Source organism: Anolis carolinensis, chromosome 4 (genome assembly GCF_035594765.1).
Source record: "Anolis carolinensis isolate JA03-04 chromosome 4, rAnoCar3.1.pri, whole genome shotgun sequence".
NCBI classification, from domain to species: Eukaryota; Metazoa; Chordata; class Lepidosauria; order Squamata; family Dactyloidae; genus Anolis; species Anolis carolinensis.
Window position 1 is genome coordinate 191,271,832 of NC_085844.1, and position 10,385 is coordinate 191,282,216.

General features: G+C 41.7%; 1 protein-coding gene across 1 annotated transcript; it reads right to left on the reverse strand.

The window, feature by feature from the left end:
• Window positions 1–4,483: 4,483 nt before the first annotated feature.
• pim1 (Pim-1 proto-oncogene, serine/threonine kinase) lies at window positions 4,484–10,178 on the reverse strand. The gene is made up of 6 exons (XM_003226482.4): window positions 9,944–10,178; window positions 9,720–9,826; window positions 9,521–9,571; window positions 8,042–8,408; window positions 6,431–6,607; window positions 4,484–5,812 (listed from the first exon to the last, which is right to left on the reverse strand). The coding sequence occupies exons 1-6, from the start codon at window positions 10,023–10,025 to the stop codon at window positions 5,655–5,657; spliced, it is 942 nt and encodes a 313-aa protein (XP_003226530.2). The 5' UTR covers window positions 10,026–10,178; the 3' UTR covers window positions 4,484–5,654.
• Between the last annotated feature and the right edge of the window lie 207 nt (window positions 10,179–10,385).

Sequence of the window (10,385 nt, forward strand, 5' to 3'; positions counted from 1 at the left end):
GGATTCAATGCAAAAAATGTTGCTCTTTTAATTAATTTTAAAAACTATTTCCCTTTTTTGTCCCCATGCACCTCATTTTGGCAATTTTGATGCAGTGTTAAGTTTTAGCTGCTGGCTGATAAGCCGGGAACTTGGAGGAATCCAAATACAAGCCTACTAGATATCACGATACTAGCACTTTTTGCCTGAATGCTATGTATTTGGCCATTTCTTGGCCATTTGTGTAGCAAACAATATTACAAAACAAAATTACAACCACCCATTACTCTCTCTTCTGTAAATAGGAGCCCCAAAAACATCTTGTCATTTTAGGAAGTGAAAAGCACAACACAGAACCAAATACAACAAAAATATGTCATAAGTGAAACAGCAGGTGGTGCCATTTCCTTAACTGCTATAAGTTAGAATGTAAGACAGCCCTTGAGTGGACTTTCATAATTAGCTATGGAAACTGGAGGAAACAGCATCATTGGCAGCAATGCTAGGTAAGAAAATAGCACAAGATTAAGTATCATTTCCTCCAAAGCTATTGCTCAGTTCAAGTTGATAATGAACCACAGCTAAATTTCATTTAAAAAGAAAATGTGGACAGAACTGAATTATGGATGACAGACTTCAGTTGGTCCCTTTGAGAAACTGAAATGAACAATTTTGATCTTTCCCTCTAAAATCTATTTGTAATGCAACAAAAAAATGTAATGGTTTCCTATTTATGTAGGAGGGGTGGGGAACATTCAATTTTTATTGGATTTCAACTCCCATCATCTTTAACCATTGATACTTTGTACATGTGATGGGATTTAGAATCCAATTATTTTGTGAGACCACAATTATAAAGCAGTGGCCTGGTGCTTTCCTCCAAATTGTGGGGACATCATATCATCCCAGCACTAGATGTAAAGTATTAAAATAGTATTCTTTTTTTCTATCCCAGATGTAAGAGTGGAACAATTCCTCTAGTGACAGATTAACATTGCGGTTCCACAAATATTGTAAGGACGAAATGTTATATAGTTTGCTGGTTGCATGACCATACTACTAGAACACTGTTACAATGTTATTTGTGAAATGTATTGGAAGATTTTGTTTCAAAGAAAACACTAGATATTTATGTACGTTTCTCATTCCATAAAGTCTGCACTTGACATTCTTTTCACTAAGTAAAAGTTCTAGAAGATTTACTAGCTTGACTTGAAGAATTATACTACACTACTGGCAAGGAGTTCTGAATTAGTACAAGTATAGTGCAAGGAATAGTTCTATACAAGCACAGTGCTGAGGTATTGAGTTTGATTGGGGTACATTGGCCTTGTGTATTCCTCATTATACATAAAAGTAAGCCATTATACCTTTCATTTATATTTACAGGGGGAGAGGAGTAAATCAACCTTAAGTGTGTTGCTGGGCTGCAATTCCCAATAATCCCCACATTTGGTTAGAGCTGATGGGGTCTATAGTGTACTAACACAAGGAAGGTCATATAATTTTGGCCCTTGATTTATTTGAGCACAAGATTCTCTTACTATGTGAGGCAAAGCATTCTTCTAGGAGATGGTTGCTCTTAGCAAAAGAATATACATGAGCGTATTTCTCATATGACGCCTTGGAAATCTTGCCAGGACTCCTAACTCTAGTTGCTATGTAACAGTAACCAAACACTCCATCATGGTGTTAATATTGGTGCTTGTATTTCCTGTTAAGTATGTCAACACAAACTGCATTTTACTATGCCACTGTGTATATAATTGAACTTGAGCATCCCTAAATTTTGATAACAATGGGGAGTCCTAGAACCAAAATCCTAGAAGAATAGTAAAAGCCCACTGTATATTCAGTGTTGTTTGGCAACAGGCTTGAGCGGGGTGTTATTTCCTTTTGGGTCACAAGAGCCCTAGCAAAAACACAAAAGAGATTGCAAAAGATAATATCACAGCTTTATGTTCAAAGCTAGCTTCATTCAAACTGTGTGGCCAGAAAACAAACTCCCATAAAAGTGTGCAAAAGACAGTCTTTAATGTGCATTAATGCTCTGTGGTTTATGTAATCACCATTCGGGCCTCAAACTGATTCCAGGATTTCCTATGTAATCATTTGCACAGTGAAACCACTTTCTTCAATACTGGTTTGAAACTGCATTAAATGATCAGTGTAGATGGAGCCTTAGTCTCCCCACCCAAGGGAGATGCATAACCTTCTATCTTGCTCATGAACTCTACCTCTGAGAATGATTTAAGGAGTAGATAACACTTCCTAGCAAAAAGTAATATTTTTAGGTTACTGTTAGATATGGTTTTTTTGCCACATCGGAATCAATCAATGGTAATTGATGTAGCAATGAAATTGAGGAATAACAAGTAAACACTACTGAGGTCCATTAACGTTAGAGAGTGCTTGTTGGTTCTTAGTTCCTTCTTCAGCCCAGAGATACAAAACCAGACAATCTGAAACAAATGAGTAATTTAGATAAAAAACAGCAGGAAATTAATTTGTCAGGAAACAAGTTCATCCACAACACACACACAAAAGTTATTGTTGTTCTGCAAAACTGCAACAGAAAAGTAATGCAATATTCTGATCATCAGCTCTTTCTACAATTTGATTTATAGAACCTCTTCCAGATAGTTATTTGTGGTTTTTATTCTTTCTCTAGTAAAGGGAGCAAACTGTAACTGAAAGAATAAAGGAAAAAAAGGTTTGGAAGTTTGCTCTAAGACCCCCATGACTTAGAAACAAGATGAATTTCTTTTTCGTGTCAGGAGCAACTTGAGAAAATGCATGATTAATAAAACAGGATGAATAAAACCAATGTGTGGTGTTGAATGTTCCACACTTCATGTTAGGTTGCCTCATGGCCAAGTCATAGGCCACTGCATACATTTTTCTAACTGGGATTCATAACTGCCAAAGGAACCGGATTACCAGTCATTAGTCTTGGGCGGAAAAGTGACAGTGTTGTAGGCATACGTCTGCATGTGAGCTGAGCTGTAGCATGCAAGTTTGGGATTTGGGCTTGTGAATGGAAGTTCCCAAACAGTGCAATCCAGGCTGAAGACTGGTATGTGAAAATGTGTTAAACACGCAAGATTTGCCATCTTAATTAAAGGATAAAGAAGGTCCTAAAGCTAAAGCCTGATAGCTACCACCTTTGAGGTATGGAAGAATTAATATCCTTTGTGTCATGATGCCCCAGACAATCTGCCAGGGTGCTGTGATGCCACAACTCAAATCCAGAGCACTATGATGTCACAGCACAGCACAATGCAGATATCAAGAAACCAGAACAAGAAAAAATACAGTAGTCATTTAAATTGGCTGTAGCACCGCATCCACATCATTGTCTTGGCCATTTTCCTACAGGCCTTGCTTTTTGAACATCTGCACATCCTCACTCCCACACAAAATGCACAATCCAATGCATTATTTTCAAAGCCTGTTGGAGATATGAATGGCAGTACAGTATGTGGCTCTTTATTTTTTAATGAGCTTTTCATTGTGTTGGGATCTCCAGAGTCTCTCAGCATTTCCCTTACTGGTTTAACAAAGAGTGTGGAAGAATGAAACAAGCCACAGGAGGAAGTCACTATCACTGAATCAGCCTCTATGCCGCTTGATTTCTGGTCACGTTTTTGTCACTTTTGTGGGAAGGTTTCTTAGAATAAGTAACAGTCAACCAATATCTAATGGAATAAAGGTCTAGGGTGGTAATACCAACACCTGTGCTTGCCTATTCCATTGAAAGTAATAAGGTTTAAATCTATATTTCTCATTATTTCTTGCATCTGGGTGTATATGCATACACATTTATTTTGGATTCTTTCTGCTTCTAAAGTGCCATGTACATTTGATGGTGCAATAATAATAACCACCACCTCTATATCCACAGGAAATATGTTCATTTTAATTCACACCATATTTTTTGTGTCAGGAACAACTTGAGAAACTGCAAGTCGATTCTGGTGTGAGAGAATTGGCCATCTACAAGGACGTTGCCCTGAGGATGCCCGGATGTTCTACCATCCTGTGGGAGGCTTCTCTCATGTCCCTGCATGGGAAGCTAGAGCTGACAGATGGGGGCTCACCCCACTTCCCAGATTTGAACCGCCAACCTTTCGATCAGCAGTCCTGCTGGCACAAGAGTTTAACCCATTGCACCAATGTAGTGTAGTGTTGGTCCCAGCTGGAATACGTTTGCTTCTGGTATATGGGCAAAAGTGCAAATAGTGATAAACAATTATCATGAGGGTCCTAGCAGAGAAAGAGCACTTGGAAGTGTGGCAAAAAAATTCAAGTTAAGGCACATAAGGCACTCATAAATGTTACATCAAGTTCTGTGCTTGGCCCCAATAACGATAAAATTAGTGTGTGCTATATAACAGAGTTGAACCATAACTTATAGCCAAATGTCTCCAACTGAAGATAGGAGCAACCAATGAAAAGAATAATTTGAACTGCTGTGATCATCAAGAGGCAGACTCTAATTAAATCAAGTGATTCAATTTTATTTAAAACGGCATGTATAAAAAAAAATAGCATTTCTGAATTCCCTGTACAATATTAGCTATTTTAAAAAAAACAGCAGACTACACACCAATTACTTATACAAGGTTGACAGTGTTGAAGTCCAGAGTATCTTGCCCCATTTCAGTCAGAGCACTATATACAAATGCTATGTACACACAGACACTCTAAAACCTGTGGAAACATGTCTCAAACATTGAGAGGCTGAACAGCCACAGCTGGAAATATGTAGATAGCCGAGAGGTGATCAGTTGCTCCATACAGTGACAAGACATCAAACAGAACAGAGAAAAGACAACCCAATGAGGAAGGAATTGGAAGCAAGGGGGAAGGGGCAGTGAAACAGGAAACCAGGTCAGCAGCTGTAGCAGTGAGGTGATTCATAAATAAAATAAATAAGATCCTACAAGTTAGGACATTCTTTTCTTAAAAGCCTAGAAATAAATTAAAAAAAACAACAGAAGTAAAAACATTATAAACTACAATCTTCTGTACACCAAGCTTTGTTCTTGTATCGTTCTATACAAATTTACAGTTAGTTTGTTTGCATTGTTTGTGCACTTGAAGACACCTTTGCTTTCAATAGGCTGCAAGAGCAAACTCAAAAAGATTTCATATTGGACTCCAAACAGTTCAAGTCTATCACTCCAGCCTCTTCTGAAGCCATTCTTTTGAAAGGTGGAATAACCCAGGAGAATCTTGAGACAGCAGCAATGAAGGAATATTCAAGTATTTTCCCCCAGCACAGCTGAATTTGCAACTGAAGGCACTCAGATCAGATGACACAGTGAAGAAGGGCAGCCACTCCAAATCAATACTTTCCCACCCTGCTCCTGTACCCAGATTCTCCCAAGTGAAACAGTGGCTTAATCCTCTGCTCCACTCATTTCATATTGTAGGATTCAGCAGGTTATGGACACCCATGGGCTTGCAAGGAAGTAGCAAGGAAGCTTGCAAGACAAGCCCCAAAGACTTCTAGTCCACTCTAGCAGGAGAGGGGTTTCTTCAGGCTTGGAAAAGTCTCTGAGGTGGCCTGTATCTGGAATGAGATGAGTTTGTGTTCTTGTAAAAATCCCCACTCAGCCAGGCTCAGTAGGACAGAATTCTGCTTTGCATCCAATTGTGGAGATCCATTGCTATTTGCTGGATTCTTGAATCAGACTGTGCAAATGGATCTCAGCTGTTTCCTGAGGCAGAAGGACATCTTGCATCCAAGAATGGTTCAGAAGGTCTTCAAAAGATGGCCGGTCTGAAGGCCTCAAAGCTAAACACCACTTTATGAGATGTTGGCATTCTAAAAAAAGAAAGAAAGCAGAAAGTTAGCACCACTGAAGAGAATATGCAAAGCACATCTCTGCAGCAAAATCCCTTTGATTTGCTTCATAAGATAAGGTTGGTTCATGTGGCCAGAACCATGCTAAACTAGTTAATTCACTCTGCCAAAATTTGGTAACATAAAAATTCCTTGTGTAGGCAAAAAACCCCCAAAAACTGGCAACAAGAAGAGCTCTTGAAAGGCTAAGAACAGATCATTTGCAAAATACTATTGTACAGTCTGGTGAAAGTTCAAATTCCGTGAGTTGGTTTGAATCATCCTTGCATGTTGCAGCCTATTCAGTATAACATATTTAATATAAATAACTATCACGTGGCTTTCAAGACACAGGAATGTTGAAGCTGAAGCTTAACATCTGGGTGTCAGATTATTCCACCCCATATCTAGTATTAGTGTTTGGAATCGTTTAAAGTAACCTCCCCACAGATGAGAGGGAAAATATGCCCCAGGCATCCTACAATTCTTTAAATAGCTTCGTGAATGCCAAAACCAATCATGATTGAAGGTGTTTTATGGGCAGAACTTCAGTTACACCCCCTCCCTGCATAGGTTACCGCACAAGGGCAAAACACTGACCTGGAGAAACCCTTTGCCGAAAATAGACTTGAGCCCTTATTATCTCTTCGTCGTGCTCGAAGGGGATATCACCGCAGACCATGTCGTAAAGCAGTACCCCAAGTGACCAGACAGCAGCAGACCTGCCATGGTATCTGTGAAACCGGATCCATTCTGGAGGACTATAGACACGTGTTCCTAAAAAAAAGCAGCTTTCATCAGTAAGGGAACTAAACATGTGGAGAATTCAAAAACCAGAAAGGTTTCACTCCCTGTCGAACAATTCTTATTCAACTAATCTATTCAGTGTTTGGTCATGTAGATGAATATACCAGAACTGAAAAAGCAATCATTTTCTGTTGTAGGAAGGCCACTATGCACTGGCTGTTGAAAACCAATTATAAATGAACCGCTCTGAGGCAGCTGGGGGTGACGCACTGCAAATATCTGATCTCTCCCCATTCCCTCACAGAAAGCAAGGATACTGAGGTCAAAGCAGCTTGTCTGGTTTCCAGCCACGTGACTGTTGTTTACAAACTTTGGGTTGTAAAAAAATACTCCCTGATCCACCAGGGGGCAGCACACGATTGAGAAATAAAGCCAGAAAGAGGGCAACATGGGGAGGAGCTAACCCATCCCTGGTCATTAACCGTTATTAAATTAAAAACAAAACAAAACAAAAAAGGCAAGGCAGCTCATGCCGCATGTACAAAAAACACACAAAACAAACCGAGACTTTTTTTTAAGTCAACGGCTGCCGTTAGCAACACAGTAAGCATGGTTTGTTGTTTTTTCCTTCACAATTTGTGTCACCAGCAGATCAAGTTCTTGTTCTAATCTAAACACTGTGATATTTGAATTACAATCCCCAGACTCCCTCCAAAAAAACCGCCCTAGAAATAGCATATGCGTACTTAGTAGGAAAGGAAAGTAGCTGTAACTGATCTCTCACAGATTAAATTTCACAACATTCATGCCATGACGCAAAGCAACTTCCCAGTTGAGATGATTAATTTAGTGAGATGGCAGAAACAATTCTTCTGAAACATCGCCTCCCTCCTCTCTCCTTTTGTACTTAGCCATCACTGAGAAGGGCAAAATATATAAGCTTTTCCCCCCCATCTACTACATTCAGAAAAACAGCCATAATACAGTCTAAGCTTTCCATTACAGTTGCAAGGCTAGATTAGCACTGTAGTTTTGAACAGCAGGGCTCCATGCATGTTTACATTCAGCTTAGGTCTCTAAGACCCAAGCTCATCTGCATTACCTAGCAGGTGAATTAGCAGCCATAATCTCGGGAGATTGACAAGAGATCTATCACCTAACTTCACTTTCTATGTCCACACTGCAAGTAGGTTTGTGGGTCCCTGGGACTTAGAGAAGAGCAATCTCTCATCAACAGTAAGGACTCGTAATTGATAGGAAGCAAAATCTCCTAGCAACAGACGAGTTTGTAGGCAAACAGTAAATCAAGACAAAATTAATTTCCCAGGGACAAGCCATCCAGTTTGGAGGAACATGTTCCTCTCCTGAGAAGTTACTGAGCACTCAGAGGCAGGGAACAGAATGTTGTCAAAGGGGAAAAAAAACTCCCTGGCTCACAGCAGCAAATGGAAACATCATGCTCACCATCAAAATCGGTGTACACTGTGTCCTTGAGCAGTGCCCCAGATCCAAAGTCTATAAGTTTGAGTTCCCCGGTACTGAGGTCAATGAGGATATTCTCGTCTTTGATATCCCGATGCAGGACCCCACAGCTGTGGCAATGCCGGACGGCTTCCAAGACCTGCCGGAAAAAGCTGCGGGCCAAGTCCTCAGGAAGAGCTCCTCGCTCTGTGATGAAGTCAAAGAGGTCCTGCACGGGCTCTGGCCGCTCCAGCACCAACACAAAGCTGTCCGGCCTCTCAAACCAATCCAGGAGCCGGATCACGCCGCGGAAGCCGGAGCCCACCTTTTTCAGCAGCAGGATCTCCATGGGCACCCTTGTCCCACCGGGCTATTGGAAGGGAAAGGAGAAGACACGGCCCATGAAGAGCTGACCCACACAGTGAGAGGCCCAAACCTTCCTATTTAAACAGGCTTTGAAAAAGTTCTGAAGAGTGAACCAGAAGGGTGCTGTGTAGTGCTGGAAACATTTCTACAGTTTTTCATGGTTTTAGAAGATGTTCTGAACTTGAATTATTCTGTTTAGTGTTGTAAGTTGCTTTCGAGTCATGTAATACAACTAAATATAATAATAAATACAATATTAAACCTTCTCTGAAACATGAGTCATACGTAAAAGAAAGCGGGATGTAAACAAATATAATAATTAATATAAATATAAAGTATGCAAATGCATATAATAATGAATATAGCAATACAGCACTCTGTTAACCAGCACCCATGAGGATTCGTAGGTGACAAATAAGTGTAGTTTCTAGTTACTTGAGTTGCTATCCAAAACAAGCCTAATACTATACCCTATACTATATCATAAAACACTGTCCTGATCTGACATTAATATCGAAATATAGTAATTAAAAGCAAAATCAGAGAAATGTAACCTACAGTTTCACTGTATCATAACCTATTTTCAATTTAATGATTTATTCTATTTTTAGTGCTGGTTGCTTGAGAGTTTCAATTAACTGAGTCTATAGTAATATATTTTCTTAAAATGTAAAATATTTTCTATTGTTAGTGCTGGTTGCGTGAGAGTCTCAGTTAACTGAGCCTATAGTAATATTTTTAATGTAAAGTATTTCCTGTTGTTAGTGCTGGTTGCCTGAGAGTTCCAGTTAACCGGGTCTGTAGTAATATTTTTTAAATGTAAAGTATTTTTATTCTTAGTGCTGGTTGCTTGAGAGTTTCAATTAACTGTGTGAAGTAAAATAATAATATTATATTAAAATATTAATTTTGGGTGCTGGTTGCTTGAGAGTTATAGTTAACTGAAAGTCGACTGTAATAGTTGTTATTATTTTCTAGCAGGCTGTGGGTTTTCTATAGAAAAGCCCCCCCCCCCCTCCCGACTGTAATAGTTATTGTTGTTGTTATTATTTCCTAGCGGCCTGTGGCTTTCCAATAGGACTCCCCTTCCCACGCATCCCATACCCAGACACTCACCAGTTCCCCCCATTCAGAAACCCGGTCTCGGGACACATGCTTAATGGCCACCTGCGAAGAGAGACAGAGACAAAATAAGGATGATGCTGATGGGGATGAAAGGGGCCGCTTAAGGGAAGGCGGGAAGGTTATGCCAGGAGGAGGAGGCGGAAGGGGGTCTCAATAGTCTAAACAGAAAGCATCCGTCGCCTCGACTCACCGGAGCGCCGTCGGCCAGCCTGGTGCCGGAGTAGACCGACCCGAAGCCGCCGCTTCCCAGCAGCGGACCCACCTGGTAGAGCTTCTCCAGGGGCTCCTTCTCCTTCCCTGATGAGAGAGAGAGAGAGAAGGGGGGTCAGTTCGCTGCAGATCCCAAAAGACAAAGGGAATGAATGAATGAATGGGTGGAAAGGATGGATCTCCCCAAACTCTCCTCGTTCTGACCTGGGAGAGGCTTCAGCGGGTGCAAGTCCCCTCCAGGCGCGGAGCACAAATGCGCCAGCGAGTTGATCTTGGAGAGCAGCATGCTCCAAGGTGGCGATGGAGAGATCAGCAACAGCGGCGGCAGCAGCGGCGGCGTCTTCTCTCCAAGCGGGAGCTGCTTCGGGCGGGGTCGCGCCGGGCCAGGCTTCTCCCTCCCGTGTGGCGCGGCGGCCCGGCTCCAGCCGCCTGTAGTGAAAAAGGGGCGGGAGCGGCGCGGGCGGAGGGGCGGGGCCTCCCTCCAGCCCAGGGCTGCCGGCGTTGCCTGGCCACGCCCACCCGGCGCCGCCTCCGCCAATCGCAGGCGCCCTACTCGCCGTCAGAATGGGGAGCTGCTCCAAGGAGGGCTCGACGTGGCGGGAAGGAAAAGGCGCCAAAGCAGGGCGCGCGGGGAGGGGAGGGGCGG